Raw genomic sequence first — 26,943 nt, 5'->3', positions numbered from 1 at the left:
GCAATGCTTCCTCCCCTCCTTCCATGCCAGTTCCTTCTGAACAACTTCTAAGTGTTGACAGCTACACTCCTGTCTTGGGAACAATCCCACTAGGCTTCAGTGACGGCAACCACGTCATGGTTTTCTAGCAGCACAGTGCCTTCCAGCTCCTCCTGTTTGTTTCCCAAGCTGTGTGTGTTGGTGTAGAGGCACTTCACCTGGGCAGCCAGCCTTGGCGCCTCCCTGGAGGCTAACTCCTTCATTCCTTTAAGTATTTTCCTCAAATCTCCTTGTTGCCTTTTCCTGTTGTCTCAGATGTTCTGGGGAAGGAAGCTGGAGAGCACTGCTGGCAAGTACCAGTTTCCCCTCCTATCACATTTCAGCAAAGTTAAATAGCTCCTATATTTGAAGAATCAATTTGACAGTGGGATAAGTAGATATCCCGTGTTTTCAATACAAATGAAAGTCAGGCTGTAAACCTCTGTCCTGTTGATTCTGCCAGTAAGGGGTATACCAGCAAGGGGCATACCAGGAGCATACCACTGAGAGGTAACAGTATTGTTCCATGTGATGTTTTGGTTCTTTTCTAAATCTATATACTGGCATTACAAGGCATACAAAACGTCTATTTTTGATACCTTAAAAAAATATGAAATACCTTTCTTAATTAGTTTGAAGTCTTCTGCCCCCTGCACAAGGATTTGCACAGATATTTGACATAACAATGAAAATGAGACTTTCACATAACTTCCAGAAAGATCTCTATCTTCCTATAACATAAAAAAACATGTGGAAGATGAGATAAGCTAATGAAAATTAATGAAGAACTTTATTTGATTGATTTGAACTATTACAACATCAAGCTGTAACACAGCTACCAAGTTAGACATCGGAATCCCTGAAGTCTGATTAGCAGACTACAGTTGATGAAACTAGGGCTTACTCTCACATACCTGAGAAACAAAGCGAAGAAAACCTGTGAAACTTCAGCACTCTCCCAACCTCTGAGGGCTACAAAAAGGGAGAGCTTGCTAAGTGGCATTTAAGGCCTCCTCCACAATCAATGTAAAAAAATACATATAAACAATTGATTTTTGTATTATTATTATTATTTTTTTTAAGTAAACTAAACTTCACAGCCTCTTCATATTTCCTGATTATAAACAGGAAAGTAGATGAAAGAAGCTGGAACATCTCACCCTCATCAAGAGGTAATAAAAAATTGTGATGGACTCAAGTTGTTACCTAAATCCTCCCATAAAAGAATTCTATCTTGGAGAAAAGTCTTTCAGTTCCACTGTCAGAATTTAATAAGTTACCCACAGTATCCCAAGCTTGCTCATATTCCTTGTGCAGTCAATATAGGTCTCTTAGCATTATAAATCTTGGCTTGTTCATATGTTGGAAGCCAATCTTGTCTAGATGGTAAAGGAGTGCCAGAAAACACTCAGTTGAGGGGAAAAAAAAAATCCATCAGTGGTACAAACTAAAGCTCTGACCATCTAGTGGTTTGCACATCACATGAACTGCTCCAACCAAACCTTTTTCTGGTAAAGAGCAGAAGGCACAATCTCAATGAGTTAGTTTTCCTGACTTGATAGTTGGCTATGTAGATATGAAGAGAGCATCATCTGAGCTAAGAGACAAAGCAGATAAATTTAACTTCAAAGCAAGAGACAGCTTGCTTGAAGAAGTTATCATTCCAAACTACCTGAAGCAGATGAACAAGAAACGCTGTTCATTACAGCTAATACATTTCAGTAAGTAGTCCAGCAGCTTTGAGGCTGAAGAGAAAGACCTGAGTATAGGCCCCTCTCCATCAGCCCTTGAGAGCAATTGCCGTAGTTGTTTTGGGAACAGACGTTATACATCTTCATCCTCTTTCTCTAAGAAGTCGGTCAAGGTACTGTCATCTACAGGTATTAATAAGTACTCCACACCATCAGCTCCCTGAGAACAGACATGCAATACACATTCTGTTAACATCAGTGCATAATGCAATGCAAGCCATTAGATAGCACTGCAACACTTTGAATACTTGCAGCTAGGGTGAGAGCTGGCAAGCACTGTGAATGACTACACTGCTAAAACCAGGAATATTTCCTTAGAGCAACACTGGAAAAGCACAAATATTGAAAAAATGCAAAGCTTTTGGTGGGCTGTGCTAGTTTATCACTACACACCTCCTCAACACCATATTTCCACATCTAGCATTGCTACACTGCCTCATTATTAGGACTCTGCACTCTTCTGCCATGCAAATACGGGCAACCATTTGAATCACACAGTCAAGCTCCAATGTTCATTACTTCTCAAGGTCTTCAGGAAGTTATGTTCCACAGAGACCTGTAAGTTGCTGAATTAACTAAACCACACTGGTTTTTTTGTTTTGTTGTGGGTTTTTTGTTTGCTTTTATAAGTCCCTATCCATATGAAGGGTGCTGACTAATTGAAGTTATGGAAAGAGCTGCAATTACAAAATCTCAGTGCTTTGCTAGCATCCAGGTGCTTCAAACTGCAAAGCCTCACTGTGAGCCACACACTTACGTCTTAGGTATACTTGTAAGGAATAAAGCAGCTTTTTGTTTAAGATAATCAAATCCCCAGAATTACTGTCTTCCCACAACTCACCCGCTTGGTCCGAATGAGCTTGTGGTCCCTGAATTCTGTCAGCTGTGCCCTCAGCGTTAGGTCACTGTTTACAAGGAAGGCCTCTCGACACTGCTGGTAGAAGTCTTGGAAAGAGAGGCCTGGAGACAGAGAAAGGTGAGAACAAGGATCTGAAATGCTAAGTGTGTCTAACTATGTTTTCCCCACTAAAAACTACGTTTTCCCCACCTAAAAACTACGTTTTCCCCACCTAAAAACATCGCTTCAGCTTACACCATTATGTTTACAGCAGCAACATCACTTCGAGTACACAGCCAAGTTAATATTTCAGTAATCAACAGAAAACAGTTGATTTAACATTCCAGACACCCTGTCTGCCTAATAGAATTTTAATAGTAATTCCCAATATAATGAATCTCTCAATCTGCAACTCCTTCACCTCACTTCCATCTTTCTGCACCATTAACACACTGCTCACCCTCTGCTGCATCTGTTAAGACCATGATAGTATATTCCACATGGATCCTAGGAAGTAGGGACACACTGGAGATTACTTAGGAATAGCATGGAAACCAAATCTCCTGTTTTTCCCTGGCTCATTAAGCACTACTGTTGTGCAAGCTCATATTCTCCCTTGATTTTAATTCTATAGCCACACAGTGCCCCCAGCAGTCCCATTAACGCCTAAACATGAAAGCAAACAATAGTAAGAGGACGCTAGAATCCAGCTAGTCTATCCAGCACCAATAGAAAGACTGTCTATACTACTGAGACACATTGAACCAACAAATACAGGTCTTCTGTTGCTGCTCATGTAACCTGTACACTAAAAGACAGTGCCACTTTAGCTGAGCTAGCAATGCCACCCCAACCAGGTGAGGAAACAGTAGGTATGCACCTGGGTAAGATGCGTTGTCCTTGTTCTCCAGCTGGTACTGAGCAAGCAGTCTGAATATTCCCCTAAGCAAAGGGATGAGAAGAGGAAATCCAAAGAAAAAAAGGCATTAGCAAATATTAATTTATTTTTCTCTCATCACAAGCACTCTGCGCACACATGTAGTTGCTGGCTAAAGCTTGCTTCCACTTAAAGTAATCAATCAAATGAAAACTAAGTCCCATCATTTTCACCTTGAAAACTGCTGTCAGAAAACAGGGATTGCCTCCTGGTTGGCGTATGCCTAACAGTTAACACAGAAGTCCAGAGTAACCTTAGTGAAGACTGGATTCTCAGTAGGTGCTACTGTGAAGGCTACCAGCGTCTTACCTGGCATTGGGAGTGAGGCTGTGCAAGACATGTGTTAAGGAGCTCAAAGCCAAAGATCCAGATTGCTGTACTAACAATGAGTTTTCATAAGATGTTTCTTCTACATAAGGACTAAATGTGGTCGTCTCATACCAAAGCCAATTGTAGAGGCTTTGCTTTGCCTGATCCCACACTAGACAGAGAGGAAAAAGGACAGATTGGAGGGTTAGCTATTAAATAAGCAATATTATAATGTACTTAAATCTACTGTAGTATTTGAGGAAAAAAAAAAGCTTGTGAAATTCACAGTACATGCACCCAGATGCTGCAGTTCAGACAAGACAATCCTCTGCAATGGAAAAGTTGCACGCATCCCCTTTTCATACCAGCTTCACGGATATACTGTAAATCATTCCACAATCAGTAGTGCAAAAAGAATTTTTGATAAAATTGTTAAGATGTAGAGACAAATGTAGCATCCAATCTCCATTTCAGTAAGTCACTAAATAATAGGGTGTCACAGGAGGTTTTTTTTGCTTGTCTTGTAAACATTGTTGTTTCTCCCTGCTTCTGTAGTGTTTTTTTTCTTATAATCAGAGACTGGTAGTTCTTAGCATGTTTATACAGTTTGGGTTGCACAAGGCCACAGTTCCAATCAGGGCTTCCAGCCACTTCAGCCATACATACATCACCAGGTCTGTTTTGCACACCAAGAGTAATACATGAGCTTACGAAACATGCTCAGCGGGCCCGAAGTAGAATGCAGATTCTACATCAGGCCCAGGGGGACTCACTGAGAGGAGCATTGATGTGATCGATAGAAGCAATGAGGTAAATGCTAGGCAGAGAGGATAACTGTGCAAGGATCTGCTGACTTCTTTCTCCTCTCAACATCTGGCTGTCCAGGTTATGAATGAGGACATAGAGCTCTAAAGATGAATCTGCAAGGTCAGAAAAAACAGCACAGAACCAATCAAAGAAACTGTACACAAAGCAGTTTCCCATTCCCAGTGCAGTCTAGGACAAGTCCATTCCATCAGGCTCGACATTCACCACTCCAGTATCAAATGACTTTCCTTGTACAGCTTACTTTGATTCTGTACCACACTGTATTTCTGAGTAGCTAAAAGGCTTTCTCTCAATTCATTATATTTCAGTTTTTATCACAGGTGCTGTTCTTCCTTCAACTGAAGTTTTTATTTAAAAAAAGCCAAACAAACACAAACGAACAAACCTTTTCACTTGCTCAGAGTATTACCAGGGATTGTCCTTTTCACTATGGTCTTTAGCTCTGTGATTCAGGTCATTCAAATGTACTTCAGGAGAGAAATCTAAGCACAGTTTGTTCAGCTGCTTTTGAGTTACAGAACTAGGATCCTTAAGCCCTCATAAAATCGAAATACACCTATTCAGGACTGGACCTGCAGCACACTAACTCAATTAGAAATCTTTCCCTTTGAGCACTCAAAGACACTTATAAAGATTTAGCTTAGATAACGCAAATAGTAGATGTTAAGATTTCCAACTTAGCTTGTTGCTGCTACACTCATTCCCAGGAAACAGCTTTTTCCTGTTTTTACAGAAAGAATTCTGGAAAAATAGCCAGTTCTTGTGCACATCAATAGAGACTTGGCTGCCAATGGAAACCAAGAGTTCCTCAGACTCCCTGTCAGATCAACTGTAATAAATACATGAGACTGATCTACGCAGATTCAAGTGTGTACAACTGCTAATCATTCTTCATTTAGTTCCACCAGAAACATTGTTAGGGATGGAGAACGAAGTCTATGCTTTTTAACATTTTTGTCCTACAAAACCAGGATTCCACAGCAATAACCCATGTATGCATAAGCAGTACAACCTATACACAAAGAGAATTCAGCAGCCTTTCAGTGTGTCTGTACCCATTTACCTTTGATTATGAAGCCACTTCTAAACTGACACTTCTGTCTTTTATTTCATTTTAACATCAGCATTTACATATGTTAAAATTACACTACTACTCCTCTTAACAATAAATGTGGCAAGCCTTAACTGAGCCTATTCTAATATTTTTAGAAAGACCCTTCCCCAACACCATAATCTTCCAGAGGAGCCCAAGGGACTTGGGATCAATCAGTAAATGTCATTCAAACTGTACGCAAGTTCTCCATGCTGCTAATTTCAGAGAGATTTCTATCAGGTCCTCAAGCAGTGACTCAGAACCATCTTCCCTCGTGTAACTGCAATTTAGCTATCCCATGTTCCATCGTGAAACATGGTACGGAAATACCATGTAAGCACAGAGGCACCATGCTAAATGCAAAAGAGATGAGTATTTCTGTTTGCCAAGGGGCTGAATAGCCTCTGGCTTACCAGAATATTCACACTCTCCTCCATCCTTTTCTACAGAATTGTGCGTTAAACACTGACAGCTTGGAATCAACATAGACATTTATTCCTGGTCATCAGTAGTGGCATAAACTACGAGACAAGAAAACAGTAGCTACAACAGACTAAGAAACTGTAACAATACCGAAAAAAAATAATGACCAAAGAAAATGTTCAGGTTTTCCTAACATTAAACAATGTCTACTGTTCACATGTTTGTTTGTTTGTTTTTAAAAAGTCATTTTACCTTCTTTAAATCTTTTCATGATGAATTCAAGTTGATCGAGCGGGCTGCGGAAAGTTCCTATATGGTCCAATACTTCCTCTGTGATAGAGTTGAGAACCTAAAACAGAAAATAGGAGTCACCACTGCCCCTTATGAAGGGTGCTGGCACTGAAGGACCTAGTGCAGAAAATCTGTAAGTTAGTCCTTGACTGTCATGACAGAGATACTGTGATTTTTACCATCAGTTTCCTCAAACAGTCAAAATAAACACAAAACTGCTGTTCCTTCTCAAAACTATGACATAAAATAACACTTTAGACTGATGAATACTTTACTGATAAGAATCACAGCATTTCTTCTGAAAATGCAACGGTTCATTTCTTTGAACTCTTAAAAAAAGAGATGGGATTTGTTCTTCATTCGGGAGATACAGGACGTAGGAAGCTTTCCTTAACATTTTACTTTAGAGGTATCTATAAGACATAGTGGTTAGATAAAAATGAGCTTTTCTCACACTTACAGATTTCACAGTGATGCTGGGGAAGTATCCATTAACCACAAGGTGAACAGAATCCTGGAGCATAGATGTACGAAACTTCTCTAACAAATCATGCTTCGAGCCAAGTCCATAAAGCACGATATTAAAACCTAAGCTGAAGAGAAAAACATACTGAATAAAAAAAGTACAAGTCTATACATCCTGGTTATCATTAAGCAAAATGATCCATTGCAATCTTGCCTCTAAAAGTCACATTTCTAGGGAATGTCAGCTTCAGGCTTAACTTCAGCTCACAGCAGACACATAACAAGGGCTGAACTAAATGATCCTAGCGGTCTTTTCCAACTCTAACAATTCTATGATTTTATTCTATCATTCTGTAAGGCTAGCTGCAAGAAATCTGATGTATGGCACACACATTCTAGTTAAAGTAGTCTTTTAGCAGACTAGAGGCCCAAAAATTTAGTGAGGTGTCTATACAGAACAACAGGATCGTCCAAGAGCGATACTAGAACTGCATCTTCAACATAATGAAGGCTAACAAACATTAAGTCCTTCAACACGTGATTACATTAAATGTTTACCATGCCTTACAGTCACTACAAGATCTTTTTGAGGAATAGGAAAAGCATCATCTTGACTAGAAGTAAGAGTCGGGTCACTCAAAAAGTGCTGAACAAAGGTAAGGTGTTGAACTGTCACTGATTTCAATATCACATATGGATGTGTTTCTCCAACCTGATGCATACATCCACAGGATGCTGCTGACATGAGGGTAAATTTACTGGCAGTGTCTGTTTGCTAGGCATCTTCAGTGGTTCTCACTGGATACTTACTGTAATTGCAGCATCCACTTTGAAAACTGGGACTCATATTGCTGGTTTAACTCTTTAATTTCAGCAGCATAGGCAAGGGGAGATTTTTGCAGAAGGTCATGCAATGTTTGCTGTGTTGAAAAAGAGTAATTCAAAGCTGAGAAAAACAGGATGTATGCTTGGAGTCTTTATAAATACCCCTCTAATATGCTCTCTAGCTAGGGCTTTCACCAATGGTACACACAATTCATGTTTCTCTATGTACTTTCCTGAGAGGACTAAGTATAGTTTTGCTACTGGAAAAAAAAAAAAAAGCAGAGAGTAAATTACCTTATTATGGGAAACAGTAATAACCAGACTAGGACTAGAAATGAGATCTGTGCCATTACTGCACCATGTTTTACCTCTTCCTGCTGAGTATAGGAAAACCACTATGGAAACTCATGCTCACGACATGCTCAGAACTTAAAAGAGCATCAAACACTGCACTAGGAAAATACCAACACCACAACCTTGTTCACAGGAACAAGGGCTCCAGTCAACATGCTTAGCAACGGTTCATATGTTTGTGTCTGCAAAAGAATGTTCATAAATATCATCAGAGAAAATAAACATAGCAGAAAGGAAATAATTTGAAGCCAATAGCAAATATCAACAATCTAAGGATTAACTCAGCTTTAAAAATGTGCCAAGATGTTGCTGTTTGAACAGCACAGTAACATAACAAATGATATCGTATCTACACTGGCCTCTCTTTCTCTTCAATTGTAACAGCTTTGCTTTTCAAGCAGTAGATAGCTTACTCTGGAAAGAACACAATAGGCAGCTGCAGTGTATCTATCAAACATAAAACACTGAGAGACAGAACTGCTACACCTTTATTTAGTGCCATCAAGAGATCTAATACTGAAAGCCTTGATTTTGCTCCGGAGCTGTTTTGACAGAACTTGTTAAGAATCCAACATTTACCCTGGGTAGCAACTCTAGATGGCAACAAGCATTAGGCAATCTCTACATACCAATCACCATGTTTGAAAAACAAGATAGGCACAAAGAAACAATCATAATCCATATATTTTGCAAGCTTCCTTGGCATCTGTATGTACTCATCTCTCTAAAGTACAATTGCCTACTTTGAACTGCCTGTAGAAGTGGCATATATGGGGGGAAGGAACAACAGATCAGTAGTTCAGTCACATTTCAATAGTTCATTTCTTCAAGGAACTGAAAGGAAATAAAGTGGTTATCACTTAGTTTTGAATCACGTTTAGAGCTGTCCCTATCCTGCACAGTGCTCGACTCCAAAATACACAGACAAAAAGGACTCCATCTGCTCAACATATGATCAAGACCAATTATTCAATTGAAAAAATGCTGGTTTGGTAATAATTTTTACAGCAGGTCTCTACAACTCTGCTTCTTCTCCAAGATCAAATTTTAACCTGTTCTAGTAACCTCAGCTTTCAACTATCTGCTCACCTGATAACACCTTCTCCCTGCATTTCCCCTTCTGCCTCAAACCCACTCAGCTGGGCAATAACCCACGGCATGGAGACATAAGGGAAGTATGATGCTTGAAATGCTACCTAACCCCTGCCTAAATCACTGAGAATTTCATCAGCAGTTAGACTGAAAATAGCAATATTAGGTAGCTTTGATGGGGGAAATCTTCAAAGGAATCAAAAGCTCTGTTATTTGTGTGATTCACTCTTAAGTGTACCTGATTCAATCTTTTTCTCCGTAACTTCTGCAGCGTTCGGTCCGAAGTGAGCACTTTGGAACTACTGTGAGCTTCAAAGTATTCCTCTACGAGGTTGTTCTAAAAAGGGACAGGAAGATCAGCTACCCCTTTACTAACAATTTACCCTTCTCCCCTTGCATCTACGAGCATGCCTGAAGATGACCAGTATGAGTTATCTTCTGGATTTCTATTAGTCCTTACTCTATATTTGCAAAAAATGCAAGTATACAAGTAGCATTCTGCAAAGCTGACCCATTCAGATAGATCTTTCCCAGACATAAAAACAGAATAGAACACACTGCGGGAGGATCCTTTGTGCTAGAAGGAAATAAAGCTGAATGCCAAGCCAGAAAGCAAAGCATGATTCTTCTGGCATTACAGGAGTCAATTTCCTCATCATTTCTCAGTACAAGGTCTCCTCCTTCACAAAAATTTTAAGACTTTCTCATTTTATAGCTGCGGAGACCATATTAGCCCACAGGCTCACATGATGTCCATTCTAGTAGAGACTGCTCACAAGTACAGCAAAAGCCAACACAGCTGGTTTGATCTGCAGTTACTATCTATTTTACTTCTACTCTGCACACTACTACCAAGTGTGTTCACTAACAGCACATTATAACTGAACATCCCTTCAGTCTTCTGGCTCCGAGGTGTTCTCTGCACACTCACCATGTTGTCTTTTTTTTTGGTTAGGGTTTTTCTAGAAGGAGGCGTAGATACGGCCTTAGTTTTTGTTGGGGTCTTCTGATGTGATAAAACAGCACTGACTTCTTTCTGGGCTTCTTCTACCTCCTCCTCTTCTGAGCAGGAAGCAGAATATTCACTCTCGCTTTCCAACTGAGCATCTGGAGCTAGGGGAGAAATTTAATGGTAAAAGCAATCAGTGAATTCTTACACAGAACACACTTTGCACAAACTCTCTGTCTCCATCATACATTCTCTAGATGGCTTTCAAGCGCACGATTACTAAGAGTATTTCAGAGAAAAGTGAAAACAAAGCTGAAGAGGACAGCAAACACAACCATCTGGTTCCTAGTTTTCAACTCAGAAATTATTTAGTACAGCTCTGCCCATTTATATCAACTAAGAAACATAATCCCATCCTAAAAAAGTGAATGAACACGGACAATCATTTTTCTTATTTCTCTTAGCAACTCTACATCAGCTTTCTACAAATGCCAATCATGCAATCCAGGTATCTTCTAGTTCACACTCTGCACAAAGAGGTTTTGAAAATATCTATGTGAACAATGCCGATTCAAGTGCACAGACAGAACCTGGCTGAGTCTTGGTCTCTCAACACAGAAGAAACAGAACATGAAATGTCACACACTGATCTCTCCTCTGCCCTCAGCCTGAGCCTGTGTAGCTAACCAGTTACAGAAAGAAATTACCATAAGCTATTGTTCCAAAGTGAAGCATCAATACAGGTAGGATTACTCAGAGCTTTGCCTCTTCTGATCACATCTCTGCAGCTCAGCAATTGGGTGCTTCTAACCCTTCTACCCTATTCTTACACAGCAAAGCATATGGAAAAGGTCTATGCAGACCTGCCCGAGGGATGTTTCTGTGCACTGTAAGACTAACCAGACTGCTGCTACAGGGCAAAGCCCATAAGCAGGTGAAACAACCTCCTCTGAACACGGTGCCTCACTGACTATGGAAGCTAATTACAAAGCTTCATCATCCCTGCAGCTGGTGTAGGGAACCTGCTTTGGCAGGGGGGTTGGACTCGATGATCTCTGGAGGTCCCTTCCAACCCCTACAATTCTGTGATTCTGTGATTACCTGCTAGTCTCCTTCGGAGCCTATAAGGTGTGGTAGACACAAATTCGTTCTTCTTGGTCTGTATTAGCAGAAAAAAGAAAGACAAAAAAAAAAACACACATGCATTAGAAGAAATCACACATAGCTCCCCAAAATAGCCTTTCACCAAGTGAAATCAGATTTAATCAGGTTTAATTTCCAAGCTATTTCAGCCCACAGGAAACTCGGAAAGCAGAATCAATAAGTCTGGAGAGTTCCCATTCACAGCTAGAGAGAGACAGGATCAGGTTCCAAAAAGGGCTTAATTCTTTTAACTAACATCCTTGGATAAGGAGTGGAAAGACATGAAATCTTTATTACTAATGTTGTTTCTTCCTTTGATAAGAAAGTGGAAAGCTATGAGTTTAATTGCATGTGAAGAGACTGTTTAACATCCTCATTTGTGCGATGGAAGGAAAGTCTCCACCCATGCTAATCAAGCTGTCAAATTCACTGACTAGCACAGACCCTCAATTCCATAGCTCTGATGAGTGGCAGTTCTGGTTCTCACTTAAGCTACCCCTGCCCTCTTAGATTAGGAGACATCTATAAGGTGGGTGAGGATTTCCAGAACTGCAGCAATTTGTCAGCTCAAGTTTTAAAAGTGTTGAGAAGGAATATAATAATAAATCAACAGAATATCAACACTCACCTTCTGCTGAACTTTGTTTGAACTTGAACGTTCTGCAAGGCAAGAAACAGCATAGTTAAGAGTACTGCATATTTTCAGAGGCACAAGATGCTCTATTAGAGAAACACTGTTCAAAGGTATGCTACACCAGAATATCAACTCCCTGAGCAGTACAGGGGAAGTTATTAGCTCCCCACAGGCAAGCAATGAGAGAACAAAGACAGTGAATGTTATTATCATAGAAGGCAGCTCTTAATTTAGTCACAGCTGTGGGAGGCCCTCGGCAGGAGGGGACTGACAGACACTGAAAAAGGAACTAAATGCCCCAGTGCTGAGGGCAGACTGTGAGCACAAAGCAACACACTCTTGCCAATCTTCACCTGCCCTGACTTTTTCCACCTTCATTTAAAGCACTCAATAATGGCAGGGAGAAAACTATAATAAATTATGAAGTGCCCTGTTTTCAGTTGAGATGATTAGCTTTCTTCCTAGTAGCTGGTATGGCACCATGCTCTTGATTTAAGATGAAAATAATGTGGACAGCACACTGAAGTTTTGGCTGTTGCTGAGCAGTGCTTACACTAATGACTTCTTAGCTTCTCACACTACATTGCCAGCAAGGAGCACACAAGGAGGAAACAGTACCAGTACAGCTGATCCAAACAGGCCACAGGGATATTCCACACCACATGATGCCATGCCAGATAATAAAGCTTGGGCAGAGGGAAGAGATGGCTGGGGTGGGCATTGGTCAGCAGGTGCAAGTAATTGCACTGGGCATCACTTAGTCTGTATATTCTTTTATCATCATCATCCTCATTATTTTTTTCCCTTATTTTTCTATCCTAATTGTCTTTAACACAGCCCACAGGTTTTAGCTTCTCTTCCCCATCCCACTGAGGGGGAGTGAACAAATGGATGTGTAGTGCCTTAGAGGCCTGCCAAGTTAAGCCACAACAGAAGTTGCACATGAACATGCACACAATCCCACTCACAACTCATTTGGTGCTCAACACATCAGTCCAGCTCATTAATTCAAGTCCAATCATCTGTGTTGAACATGAATTGTCATGTGTGACAGCAACAGATGAGTGAGAAGTTCATTTTCTCTGCACCAGCAGGACAGAATATAAGATGCAGCAGACAAGTGATCAAAAGGCCATGCAAATTCAGCCTACAACGTTAAACTGACCAGAATACTTGAGCATCTGCAAAGATGAGGAACAACGCAAAGAGGAACCTGTTCACTCAGCTTCAGTTCCTCGTAGCATCATATACTTACTGCTGCTTTGAGGGGTTCTGGCTGTTTTCTCAGGGCACTCAGAGGGATCAGGTACAACACTCTGTCCCGGTGTCTGTGCTAATTCAGAGGCTATAGGACATAGAAGGAAAAGAAATTTCATGTCAGATAGAAAACTTCCAACTTGGATTTGTCAGCAGTGAAGTCATACACCACAAAAAAGTCTAAATTTTAATTTCCTATCTATTTCAGAAAGTGCCTAAGATGCTTTATTTTTTATTATTTTTCCTAACCCTAGAGATTAATGTAACACTAGACAAAAATTTTCAAAACTCAAATTCCTCAGTTAATTCATTTCAAAGTTCTGCTTAGCAACGACAGGGCAAGCTTTGCTCCCTAGGGTACTGTATATCTTCAAAATTAGAGAAATGCTCTGTTATGCCCACTCAGTTCTTTAACACTGAGTGACTGAACACACTGGAGCAGCAGGTAAAACAAACACATCAGTCCCCCAGGAGGCAGGTTCTTGTATTCTGCTTACCTCTTTCAACTACTTATCAGCTCAAGCTGAAGTTGAATCATTGACCTGAATATGGAATGCCCCGCCTAAGAGATCACCAACAAATACAGCCTCTTACTGTACTACTTGCCTAACAAGTTACTATTACTTATCTTTATATCTGTCTAAGCTCAGTTTCGACAGTGTTTAGTCATCTCTGATGTTCAAAACCCATCCATCTCTTTAGTCAACCCCAAGTTCCAATTCTAGCCTGCAAGACTAAAATAATCAACAGCTCAACTGCAGGGTGTCTGCTGAAAAGGGAAGGCATTGACCCATCACCACATACCAGGAGCTTTCAGTGGTATTGGTGAAGAACTCTGGGAAGCAGTTTTCAAACTGAAGGAACCAGGGAAATGTACACTGCTGCAGAGGTGCGAGAAACAAACTTTCCTTTCACACAGCAGAAGCCCAGAGGAAGATAAAGAGAGATGGAAACAACAGATTCTGTATCACGATATGGAAGGAAATTCCTCCTCCTCTGCAGAGTACAACAGTAGCTGTGGAAACCAAACACCACTGGAGTTCAAGTGGTATTGGGCAAACAAAGGACTCTTCACTTGAAAAGAAGAAATGTAGTGGCACGATGGTCCAAGCATCTTATTTGTCCAGAAGAGCCCACTCTTCAGCACAGCCTGTTTCTTCTAACAACTAGCCTAGCAAGTACATTGACAGACACTTTGTGCAGGAGAAATCCCCTTCCACAAAGCTAACACTGCCCTTTGGGTTGCTTGTTTGTTGGTTTAAACTCTTTGTTACATAACTAGTTATTCTCACATATCCTTTGAAGATACGAAAATAAAAGTCCTGCCATCCTTGGGCACATACACATAAGCTCTTCTCACAGCATTAACAGACTTCCAGTTTTTACACATTTATTTTAAGTATCTCTTATTCCCACCATGCCTTTGCTTTGCCCTAGTGCTGAGCTTCTGTTTCTGAGGAAAACCAATTCAGAGCTGGATAAAAGCTACTGGAATAGTAACAAACACATAACTTGAATGAAAAGAAGATACAGATCACATTAACAGGGATACACAAAAAGATCATAGCCAGAGCAAGATGGAAGAAGAAAGAGGAAAACGTACCCAGCTCTGCCATTTTGTTGGAGCGTTTGGGAGTCTGGAATGTGTAAACTTCACCACCACCTACACTTGAGCCATTTGTCATTGATTCTGTGAACAGAAATGTTACTTGTAACCGCTTTAGAAGTACAAGTATACTCCCAACCCATAGAATAGGAAAGGTGATGATTTACTGTTGGGCTCAAATGACTCTTCGCACTGTAGGTGCTATGAAATCAGTATCATGAAACAAATTCTAGAAATCATTATCCTCTCCCTCTGTCACCACACGCGCAGCTCAAGCTAGCCAGCCCACAACAGCACTTTCATAAACACTATGCAACTTGTTGAGACAAAAATAATCTCCCAAAGTAATATCTGCGGTACGTTCCCTTTGCCCCAGGTACCTTCGCCACATACGCCTAAAACAGCAACATAGTTCTTCTCCTCCAGGATTTCCTGAGCTTTATCATCTGAGACAGCCTCAAGCTTCTTTACAAATCTCTTCGTATCGACTATCAGCTGGTTTTTGCCTTTCTGAACTTTAACACCTACAATTACAATAAAAGATTTTTTTTTAAATGAAAGCTGTTATTTCATTACTTCCACTGCAGAACTATGCAGCTACCCCCCTTCACAAACCAAGATACTGTTGTGCAAAATGCTGTTCAAATGCAAAATAGAAAAGGTTTGCTGCTAATGGAATAGCTGGTCTGTATCAGGGCAGTCGGCTGCATCAGTCCGTCCTTTAGTAAGGAAGCTGATACTGCAGGTAAAGGGAAGACAAGGGCCTCATTTCAGGACACACCTGCTTCCACTTTGGGAAGAAACGGCAGCAACTCACCCACACAAGATCCAAACTGCATGCAAATAGGGTGCGTTTAGCATCCCCTGCCTTGCCTAGGGGTGGGACGCAAACTAATTAGCGCTAGGTACCAACTGCCAGCACGCCCACAGACAAATTTAGGCTGAGAGACCTCTGTAAACCACCTGTCTGATCCCCGCTCAGAGCAGGACGAACAACAACGCGGATCGGGTACTCCGCACCTGACGCAGATGCATTCTGAGGATTTCTGCAGACCGCAATTCCAGACGTTACAAGGAGCCAGAACTGCGGCACGCGGCTCCTGCAGCGCCCGGCCCGGCCCCGCTGCTGCTTTGATTCTGTCCGTGCGTTCGCGCCACGGAGAGGCGGGCGGGCGGTTCCCCGCAGCCAGGCCCCCACCAGGCAGCTGCCATCAGAACTTGGCGTCACCCTCAGCTGAGGGCACGCGCCGCAGCGACCCGTTCTGTGCTCCGGGCGGGGCGCGGGCACAGAGCGGAGCAGACAGGCTGGGGGAGGGCGGCCGAAGGCCTCACCTCGCCGGCGGCCGCCGCAAGTGCTGGAGAAGGGCCGACCGCCCCTTCTCGGGGAGCGCCGGCCCGGCCGTACCTGCGTCGTCAGCGATGTGCCTCAGGACGTCTTCGTCGGGCACGAACTTCACCTGCAGAGCGCCGCCGCTCCGACACTCCGCCAAGCTCATGGTGTGCGCCCGGCGAGCACCCCCACCTCACACACGTGGGCGGAGCCGCCCGGCCGCCAGGGGGCGCTGCCGCCAGGTGCCCACGAGGGTAAGCGGCAACGACCACCCGTCGCAGGGCCCGGGTCCGGCCTTTAGGCCTCGGGCGCCTGCCTCTTCTCGCCCTCACCACTGGCGGTTCAGCACGGGCTCCAGAGCGCTCCTTGAGTCGGTGGCAGGAGCGCGAAGTGGGTTAGCGTGCCAGCCGACCACCAAATCAGGCGCCCTCGCTGAGAGGGTGCGGGGCGCCCACGCTGTGAGGACCGCCGCCTGCCTTTGACTGACGCGCGCCTCAGCCAATCCGCGACCCAGGACCCTGCTTCCCGCCGCCTGTCGGCGGGAGACACGAGGGGGCGGGACTTCCGCTGGCAGCCATGCGTGCGGCCGCCAGCGGTTGCCGAGGCGACGCGAAGCTGCCTGAGGAAGGCTGGGGCCCTGATCGACGCCACTCAAAGTATAAAAACAAAACCAACTCCGAGCAGCTCCAGTTCTGTTCAGAAACAGCACAATATTTATTTAACATCTTTATATATTTATATATATATAATTTTTTTTCTGCATTGCAGATTGTGTCGAGTTTTATACATCTCTATTTACAATGATTTAAAATAATTATATTTCATCTCTGGCATTTATTTACAGAGTCAACAGTAACTACGTTTCACATTTCAACAACAGTCAACAGCATTACCCAGTTCAGTAAGACAGTAAGATAATGGCTTACATGCATCAATAACACGATCTTCGCTCCGTGCCATCTTCAGCTCTAAGAATGAGGATTTCCCTGGTCCCACGATAAAGGACATCACACAGCACAGCTCACGGCCTCTCGAAGCCCACGTGTTTCCATCCCTCCCAGCACCTCCTGCCCACACAGGCCCTATCCCTGCCCTCGGGCCTAGCCCAGCTGTCTGCACACGTGGGACGGACGTGCTGCTTATGCTCCTTCTATGACAGAGATCAGAGCACACCATGTTAAGAGTAGTAAAAATCCTCAGAAAGCTTATTTCAGAGAAACAAACCTGGTATGACAGAAAAAGTAGGAAAATAATCTTTTAACCCTTGCAGAGCATTTCTTTTTGCTAGTAAAATCAATGGCGTATCCTGCGTTCTTACAAGGACAGTACAGAGCAAAAGATTTGTTGTAAAATAGAAGAATTACAAATTTAAAAAATGCAGCACGGGGTACCTCGATTCAGGTTTGTATAGCAAAGAAAAGCTACCCTAGTAAATCTAAAATGTATTAAGAGTATCTGATTTAATTATTAAAAAATCTTTATTAGCTTTTTTTTTCCTGGAATCCTCGATATGGAAAAAACGTTAAATAACTCAATTTTATTTAATCGTACATCGTTTCTTCATAAATAAACCAGCCAGTTATATCCATCCTAAAAGTATGCACTTTCTGCAAGTAAACAGTAAGAAGTCTTGTTTCAAAGTATTCATCAAACACTGGCACACAAAACACACAGACACACCCCAGTACTATCTACTAAAAAGCTTTGAGAAGTGGTTTATCTAGTTAGTGATTGCTAACTCACATCTACTGTATACTTCAAGCCATAAAGTTTCTAATACTCAATTTTTTCATAAACAGCATGAAAGTCTAGCACAACAACAGGAACCACGTGAACAAAAAGGACAGTGTCAGAAGCCAGTACTTGTCACTCCCAAGTCCCACCTATTTTTGAACAAAGTCCATCTCTCTTCGAAAAGGTTGCTTCATTCATACTAATTTTTCTGTTTCCAGATCAGTTCTGGGGAGGGTGAGGACTATAAAACACTGGGAGCTCACAACCCAATAACTTCTTAATACAGCTTTATCAGCTCTCCCCATTGTGCACAAGCTAAAACGTAGGCCAAGGTTTTACTGTACAGACACAAAGTTTTACTGTACAAGTGTTCTCACACATCAGCTCCTCACAGGAGTAGCTTAGTAATCCTTTATGACAGAACAAATAATTTACGGACTTATTTTAAAATTCATTTTATCCCTAACACTATTCTGAAAAATCTGATCAATACAGTTAAAATAAAATCAGAAGTGTTCGGTTTTTTGATTCTAAAGAAAATAAATAACAGAGGTGGAAATCACTTTTGATTTTTTTTTTTCTTCAAAAAAATCTCAAATAAAGTCACATAACACGAGACTAAATTTTAACTAGATTTTTACTAAATCCATTCCTGGCAGCTGTGAGATACCTTCAGGCTTCTAGAGCTTGCTTTTGAACTTCTAATGTATCACATGATAGCAGGCCTTGACACTTGCCACAAGCTAAGTTTCTCAGAAATGGCTACCCGTTATGTTTTGAAAATCTGTTCCATGATTTGGTTAAATTTTAAAATAATTTTTTTTAATGACTAAGTGGAAATCATTATGCAGATCAGTCTTGCAAAATCCATTTACTGCTTGCCTTCATAAACTATTGATGAACCAAGTTGCTCACAGCTCTCTGCTGTTGTCCATCATTGTTTAAGAAGCAGGTGAGTATTTCAGCTCTTCAGCTGATCACAACATGCACATTTTGACAGACTGATGTATATATTCACAAATACAATATCCATGCTGGGTTCTGTTCCCCCAAATCCCTACAGAACAGCTTTCCAGAAATGAAATTTATTCAAGAGCCAGTGGGAAAACAGACTAATACTAGTTTAAGAAATTAAGAGAAATTTATCTGAATTTAGTAAGAGAAAGAGAAATTAAGGCCCGTATATCAGCAATAAGCAGCATTAACATACCAGAGAAAATACAAAATATTGATCAATTTTATTTACGCCAAAAATGCAATGCAAGTACAGAGGATTAGCCCTCCACTTTTGATGCTTGAAAAGGACTGATAATTTATAACTTTAGTTCAGTCCTAAACAAGCCATTTAAAAAAAAAAAAAAAAAAAAAAAAAAAAGCACGTTTATAGTTCTGGTACAAACTATTCCAATGATGGAAATGAATGTTGCAAATGAGACCTAGCTAACATCCCATATGAAACATGCCAAGGTAACAATATCTTTGGCAGTGACAGAATTGCAGAATTTAAGGATAAGACTTATAGATCTACAAATAACAGAAACATCTTTTTGTTCTGTATGCAGCACATACATTCCATTCAAGTAAGTTCCATTTTGCTTTCCACACCTCCTCCAGGATTACAAGTTCAGTATCAAGTTTGTACTGATCATGAATTTTACTCAAAAAGTTATTCTTGGTTACTACCTGGTCTTCAAATTTAAGTTAATTTGTAAGCCAAGTCCAACAAAAATTCCCGGCCTGTGACCGAAATTAAAACACTTCAACACTTAAAAGAGAGCAACTGTTTCATGATAAAATAGGACAAATTTAAAATTTAGATTAAAATAAGCCATAGCATAGAATAATCTACACCAAAAATAATTTTTGAAAATATAATTCTCTGAACATGCTATACATTAAACATTGAGGAAAATCTCCCTGGAACCAAAATTTTCCAGGAAAATTAATTATGTTCATTACAGAAGTAAAACAAGCCACATCTATCTGGAGACAGAAAGGGGTAAAAGTTGGGGCCACCTTTCTTCAGAGCAGCTTTACCACCATTAAGGTGCAGGTTTCCCCCTTAATCTTGAAAAATATGTTCATATTTACATACAGTATACACACAGTTGAGGCAATTGATTGTCAACACGTGACAAATGTATGTACCTACCCACACACAAGTAAACCTCACATGGTGAGAAAAAACCCTGTCCCAGTAAACTCCAGTATTCATAAGTAGTGCAAATAAATAAGTTGTCAGAAAACAGTTTTTTTCCCTCGTAATTTTGCTGTCAGAACAGATGACTAGCTATGTTCAAGCTAGCAGGAGTGTGTTGGAAATGTTAGATTCAGGTAATTGAGACCAACACACTTGCAATCTACAAATAACTACGTCTAATGCTTACTGGCTGCAACATGATGTTCAGCATTACAGAATGAAGTATGATGTTAAAACTTCTTCAAACACATCAGAAAGTTGTATTCAAAGAAATTTGCATTTAAAACAAACAGTGAAAGATAAGAAAGCGAGATAAAAATTCTCCAAGTTAAAACTAGCAAGAATAACAAAGCAACTTAAAACTTCATCTTGCCACATTCATTGTAACAGATACTTTCACTTCATCACTTTGCCGCCTGCAGGATGAAAAACAAAAGGGATCAACACTCAACCAAAAAGCTGATAATAAAAACCTCCTGAAAAGGAGAATCAAAGTCTGATTTTACCAATCTTTTTAAAATTATAAAGCCCAAGAAAAATGAGTTGTAAAATGGCAACATAGCGTAACGTGGTAAAAACTGTATTAAGGGATAATTCATGTAACCCTACTCACATGTGCACAGACATCTACATATAGTACCCGCACTTCCTCACCTAAGCATTAAAAACATCTGCACACACATATGCATGCACACATGTAGTGTTCTGCTTTTCAACCTTCTTTTTTCAACTATGCAGCTGCACTGAAATATTGCAGAAATTTCAGTCTAGTGCCTTATATAAAGTACCAAATGTTCCGAAACATGACACAGCCAAGTGAATTCAGGATAAAGAGGTTTAAGTTTAGATATCTGTCACTGGTATCAGAAAATTAGAGCATGCTTTTTGTTAATATTTAACACACAATCAGAAAACCAGAAGATTATTCTCTCAGCCCACATCCTGGACATTTCTTATTTAATTACCACCACAGTACTTTGAAGCGTACTGAGTGTCACTATACGAGATTTTGCTACAATCTTCACACACCTTGGTATAGTCTGAGATACCAAGGAGGATTACAGGTAAGTGTGATACACAGCACTGGCAGAGACTGCTATTGTAGCTGGTTTGCAGGTCACAGTGACAAGTCACTTTCTAAAACATCCATCAGTCTGGAAAATGACAAAGCTTCTCACTAATGAAACAATGCACTCAGGGGATAATTTTGGTAAGTTACAGATGCTGCACATCAGCACACAGCAAAAAGTTTTTTTTTTTTTTTTTAGTAGAGATGAAATTGAACCCTTTTTAAAGCTCTAAATGGGGTAGATATATATACATATGGTTTGTTCTTATGTGTATATGTGTATCCACACACACACACACACACACACACACACACACACACACACACACACACACGAACAAACCACAATAAAATGAACTGAGCTATAACAAAAGGCACATCATCAAAATGAGGACTGCAAAAAACCATCTTGATTTGTAGTTTAGTTGACCTTTTAACTACTTCAAATTGAGGCATGCACATTTGATTTCCCTATCTGAAGTCACTGGGCTGTCTTGCTTTCCTGAAATAGTGTAACTGCATGGAGTTCCTCTCTTCAGAGTATAAAATATTTGTTTCTAAAATTCGGCCCAATGCCAAATCACATCATAAAACTTTTATGGGAATGTTTGTAATAGCAAAAGCAGAAACAAGAGAACCTTACTAACAAGCAACCCTAGGTTTTAAAGGTGGAGAAATATTAAAGTAATTCCTCAAAAGGCTGACATTCCTGACCTTTTATGTCCCAAAGATTTAAGCAATCATCATTTGGTCCTTATCAGTTCACGGCGATGGCACTTCAATAGAATAGAATTCTCATAGTGATTACCTCTACAAAATATAGATTTGTACTTTCAGGGGAGAAACTACTACCAAGCAAACCATAACTTGTCAATCACCTCCACAAAACTTGACAAAATAAATCAAGAAGAGTCTAATCATAAGAAGCTTTTTTTTTTTTTAAAACAAACAAACAAAATCTCCCACAGTTTAATCTCAACTATGCATTAGCTCTATCTCTAGTGACCCCTAAAAACTAATCTAAGTTCTGAAACAGCTGGGCTTTCTTTCTGAAGATTCTATTTTTTTAACTGAATTTCTTCATCAGTCCAGATGCCATTTAATTCACTTTTCTATTAAAGTAAAATCTGAAGACTAGATGATTGATTTGAAGACAAAGTGATTTATCAAGTTACAGAAAGATTTCAAATATTTAAATGAGTTTTAAAGTAAATTTGAAAGTTCTGTTTGGAATAGAGGCTCAAAAAAAAAAGTTAAAAAAAAACATTATAAAACCTAACGACGAAAGTAACACCATGTTATTGTCCTGAATTTCTTAAAGATTCTCTGTCATTCAAAGATAACCTGCTATGTCTAACAGCTTATGTTTACTCTTCACAGTGACAATGAAACCAAAGTGCTCACATGAAGATCATAACTCTTTTCTGTGGATTTACAATTTGTAAACTTCCAGGATATCATACATTACTTAAGAATACAGGATGAACTTTCTCCTTTTCTCTCTAGCAATAGGACAGAGAGAGAGATAGGATGACAAACATTTTCCTACACAATCAGAAGTGTGCTTCTAAGCAATGTTCTCCAGCATAAGTACCAGCCAGTGCCCACCATTCACACCAGTCATATACATTCAAGGCTTGGCTCAATGGCATGAGTTCTGCATTTTCTAGAGTAGGGGTCTATACACTGAAATGATGAAAAACATAGTAGGTGATAAATACCAAGGCAATGAACTGTGATTCTTCTGGGGAAAAAATAGGACTGTCAGTACCCCTTTGTGTAAATGGTGTTTCTAGAAAAGCATTTCACATTAAAGCTTCCATGTTTCTAGCAAAAAAAAAAAATATATGTCTCTATCCCTGAGACAGTCCCTTAAGAGGATGGTCTGTTTGGACTGCAAGATTCTCAAAATGATTCCATGACTGACTTTAGGGACACTGAGGAAGAAGCTGAAAGGGGTGGGGATGTCTAACATCCATGATACTGTAGAAAGCAGCCTGAGAAATACTCTTTCACCCAAATACACCTTTCAACTCAGTGATCACCACCTCACAAGAACAAAAACAAACAACACCACCACCCACAACAAAAATGGAGCAGAGCTAGCCATTAGTTCCTTGGAACATAGTGTTTCCCTCCCACTTACAAATCCAATTTCTTTAACAGCATGGTCTTGTCTAAATTTTAGTCTACATGCAGAATGACCCTGTGTCCTGGAGGGGAAGACATATAACATTACACATGGCTACAATGCCATCAGAAGTGCATTGTAACCTACATTATCTACTTACAATCCTCTCTTTGAAGGAAAACAACTTGGTAATAAGGTCTCAGTTGCTGAACATCAAAAGCTTCTGGGATGAGAGACTAGGGGCAGGCAAGAAAAAACCACCCTCATTTTAATGAAAGTGCTGCAAGCAGCCAGGAGCAGCAATGACAATTCCCTCCCCAGAATTGATTGCACAGACTCAGAGAGGTCCAAAGTCACATTAGAATCTCTGAGGCACTCCTGGTTCTGAGAAAGAAAAGTCATGATCCAGTAGTCTTTGCAGTACTGTACACCGAGAAAACAAACCCGTTTCTATTTCTTAACAAAGCCAAAGCATCATCTCATAGGGATCACATTCACCATTTCCAACGGTGTCTCCAGTCTCACAGTGTTGAAATGGGACTGATCAGCCTACGATGGATTGCACATCACCCAAGGAGAAAGGAAGGCATGGAAAAAGGCATACAGTACATTATATACTGCTTCACAACCATGTTTACAAGGGGGCAGAATGAAGGTGAAGGAAGAATTATTGCTGTTTCAGGAATACAGTATGATAGCTAAACCAAATCAAACAAGATCACAACAGTATTTTCACACTGCAGGATGATGGTTCTTGTTCTGCCTAAGAATGAACTTGCCTAGGGCAAAGAGGGAGTCCTAACAAAGGGAGTTAAATGTTACACCTGGGATATCAGCTGCATATTGAAACTTGGAGATCGAGACTGTTTGGTTAGGGGAGCTCCTGGAGGAAGAAGATCTTTACCTTCCCCAGCGTGGCCTAGCCGGTCCTCCTGTAGGCTGATAGTTGAAAACCGATTGGTGTTGCCAGCACCTAGATTGGTAACACCCTCTGTACCAACTCCAACACTGGAGCCTGCTTGACTACCATTCACATAGTCGAACGATTTACTGGAGGAAGCACTGGCAGTCCTGATCAAACTCAAACTGTTGGCTTTTGGCACCACTTGCCCAGCAGGCAGGCTGAGGTGTTTCTTAGTAGGTGTCATCTCAATTATATCTGCACCAAGGTCAGTGGATTGGTGCACGTACTGCTTCCGAGCTACTGAATCTCGAGGGCTGTCATTGGATCTTGCTGCAGAAGAGGTTTCTTTATCCTTAGCAGAACGTCCACTTGCTGTTTTTCTTAAGCTGCCCTTCTGGGATACAGATGATTGAGGTTTGGTCCCAACTGGCTGGCTGCTGAGAGATGCTCCTGATGAAAATCCTTCATCAGCATCATTAAGGTTCACAGATTCCTCTCTTCCATTTACACCTTCAGTATCTATTAATGAAAAAAGGAACAACCAAAAAAAAACAACCCAAACCAATCAGAACACACAATAAGCATTCAAGTTACGTGAATATAGAGATGCACACAGACCACCAAAACAAACTCTCATTTGCTGATTCACCTGTTTTCCATCTGCCTAAAAATTCCTGATTATCTGCCAATAACCTTCTTGTTAAATACAGCATAGTGGAATCTGACAATAAACTGACATCTGACAACTGAACTTGATTTGCTCTTCCTCCGCATTACTTTTATCAGATTACTTTTATCCAGATAATATCAAAAACTATGTCTACCAACACAGAAGAATTAGGCCTTGCCCAATGGCTAATTTTTTTTTTTGTCTGCAGCTAATAGTACCCATCCTCCTACTATATGTGGGTATTGTTATTATCATCATTTAATTTTAAAAAAGAGAAAGAAAAAGGCTTTTAGACTCTTTTGTCCTAGTTTGAGGCAAGATCTGAGCAAGTTCAAGAACTTTTCTGGCACGTGTTTGGTAAGCTTCATAATTAGGTTACTTCCTCGGCCAGCAACAATGCTCCAACAAGAGGCAAAAGGCTTCTGTTGTATGTAGCTGGCTCTTCAAACAATGTGACTATGGCTTCTGCTGGAGAGTAACCTAATTCCTAGTTCTCTGAGAGTTCAATCCTCCCTGCATTTCCAGCAAACCTACTTAGGTACTTCCACATCATATTTGCTTTAATCTCAGCATCAAGATTTTCGAGAAAAATATAATAGAAATTTAACATCTGAAACATTTCACGTTGTACAAGAAGCTTTGTGCTTTGGAATGGGATTTTAAAGCTTGTCAAGCTTCTTAAATCCTTGTTTTCAGTCCCAGGGTTTATAGATTATAGATTAGGGCTACACATGAAGATTTCTTGTTTTCTTAAATCTTATTCCAATCCTTTTTCTAAACTCCATGTACTTGAAACAAGTTATAACAAGTTATTGATTCAGTATTAAACAGCATTTAAGTTTCATAATCGAAAACGGAGCTTGATATCTTGTTTCAATGGGAAAAGCCCATGAAGTTTAACTACAGCTACAGGAAAAGAAAAAAAAAAGAAAGAAAAAAAGACATTCAGGCTATAAGAATTTTGCTTTGCTTTATAAAAGCTGTGAAGTCTGAATTTTTACTTTTTTTTGTGTGTGTGTGTGAGAAAACTGCAAAGCCTCTCTAACAGCTAAAACCACTTACTGCTACACTGGCAGTTTGTCCAGCTCAGTGTGCCACCAAGGAAATGTGTTTAAATTTCTTTCATGGAATGAGGTGGTAAAGATCTCAGAGATTACAATATTTGTGTAGAACCCCATCCTTTCATACTGACTGGTAGCACAGCACTGCAGAATACTTTGTTATGGCAAGCAAACCAGTCGGAAAGCCTTAATTCAGCATTGCTTGCCCTGCATAGAAGAAACATAAGCCTGATCCAACTTCACCTTTCCGAAATGTAAAGCAAAAATGAACTTCATAGGACGGTTTTATTACTCAATTTCTTTTAAACCTATTTTCACTTTTTAGGAAGTTTTGCCTCAGAATTACGATTATTGTGTATCAGCTTATAAACAACATTTAGCCTTCTCCAAAGCAGATCACGGTCAGGCCTCTCTCAGCAATGCAACGTGAGACTATTCTGTTGTTTTATATAGTTCTAACTTGATTTGTTAAGCCTTTTAAGAAGCATAAAAATACCGTAGTTCATGTTACGGCAGTCTTTCTTCAGTGGTAAAGTCTCCGGCCTTCTTAGAGGAAAAATTAGGCTTCAAAGGCTATCATTAAAATCAAGAATGCTTTACATGCTTTAACTTCCTGCATCCATATTTAAAATACAAACACTCTTACTTCTTGTTTAGTCTAACTACATCCTTTTCTTCTCACCAAGACATACAAGTATCTTCTTACATTACACAGCAAGAAATTCTATTTACCATTCACCTCATCTCTCCCCCACCTCCCCCACCCCAACATTCCCACTCGTAAACAAAGATGCTAAGAAAAGTATGATGTGACTGGAACCTATTAAAAGAAAGATAATTATTTCAATAAACCAAGTGAATCTTTCTTTATAATCATGCAAAGCTGGATGAAAGCATGTTTGGTTACAAGCAGCAGTAATAGCAGCAGAAGACCCCTCTCAATCCCTTTTATTTTAGAAAAGACACGTAACTTGCGAAATGCTGTCTCCAGACAATACTGCTAAGCTTTTTATTAGCATGAGAACATTACT

At 40.4% G+C, this 26,943-nt stretch overlaps 2 protein-coding genes across 14 annotated transcripts in view; both read right to left on the bottom strand.

Moving 5' to 3' along the window:
• Positions 1-786: 786 nt before the first annotated feature.
• On the bottom strand, positions 787-16,720 carry ORC2 (origin recognition complex subunit 2). Of its 5 annotated transcripts, none has more exons than XM_052676335.1 (16): positions 16,219-16,720; positions 15,194-15,337; positions 14,811-14,897; positions 13,206-13,295; positions 11,945-11,976; positions 11,275-11,332; positions 10,156-10,337; positions 9,463-9,561; positions 7,764-7,873; positions 6,949-7,081; positions 6,450-6,546; positions 4,627-4,773; positions 3,854-4,025; positions 3,488-3,549; positions 2,611-2,729; positions 787-1,929 (listed from the first exon to the last, which is right to left on the bottom strand). In XM_052676335.1, the coding sequence occupies exons 1-16, from the start codon at positions 16,307-16,309 to the stop codon at positions 1,843-1,845; spliced, it is 1,710 nt and encodes a 569-aa protein (XP_052532295.1). In that variant the 5' UTR covers positions 16,310-16,720; the 3' UTR covers positions 787-1,842. The 5 variants fall into 5 exon arrangements, with proteins under 5 accessions (XP_052532295.1, XP_052532296.1, XP_052532297.1 ...); XM_052676336.1 differs by lacking the exon at positions 16,219-16,720 and adding an exon at positions 15,595-15,667; XM_052676337.1 differs by lacking the exon at positions 16,219-16,720 and adding an exon at positions 15,631-15,667.
• A 113-nt stretch (positions 16,721-16,833) lies between these two features.
• HYCC2 (hyccin PI4KA lipid kinase complex subunit 2) overlaps positions 16,834-26,943 on the bottom strand; it is a 54,182-nt gene continuing 44,072 nt past the window's right edge. For all 9 annotated transcript variants that reach the window (XM_052676316.1, XM_052676317.1, XM_052676313.1 and 6 more), the window contains one exon: positions 16,834-24,700. In XM_052676316.1, the coding sequence (XP_052532276.1) occupies positions 24,096-24,700 (605 nt within the window). In that variant the 3' untranslated portion in view covers positions 16,834-24,095. The remainder of the gene's footprint in view (positions 24,701-26,943) is intronic.

The sequence above is a fragment of the Tympanuchus pallidicinctus genome, unplaced genomic scaffold (genome assembly GCF_026119805.1).
Source record: "Tympanuchus pallidicinctus isolate F22 unplaced genomic scaffold, pur_lepc_1.0 scaffold15, whole genome shotgun sequence".
NCBI classification, from domain to species: Eukaryota; Metazoa; Chordata; class Aves; order Galliformes; family Phasianidae; genus Tympanuchus; species Tympanuchus pallidicinctus.
The sequence above is the reverse complement of the archived record's forward strand: the minus strand, read 5'-3'. Positions and strand labels throughout refer to the sequence as shown.

What these genes read in the sequence shown, in the direction of transcription:
- ORC2 (XM_052676335.1), bottom strand. Translation starts at nt 16,309, where the DNA reads ATGAGCTTGGCGGAGTGTCGGAGCGGCGGCGCTCTGCAGGTGAAGTTC. An exon ending in AGCCTCACTCCCAATGCCAG is followed by an intron (nt 3,550 to 3,853) that starts GTAAGACGCTGG and finishes CCCTTTGCTTAG; the next exon opens with GGGAATATTCAGACTGCTTG. An exon ending in GGACAACGCATCTTACCCAG is followed by an intron (nt 2,730 to 3,487) that starts GTGCATACCTAC and finishes CTCTGTCTCCAG; the next exon opens with GCCTCTCTTTCCAAGACTTC.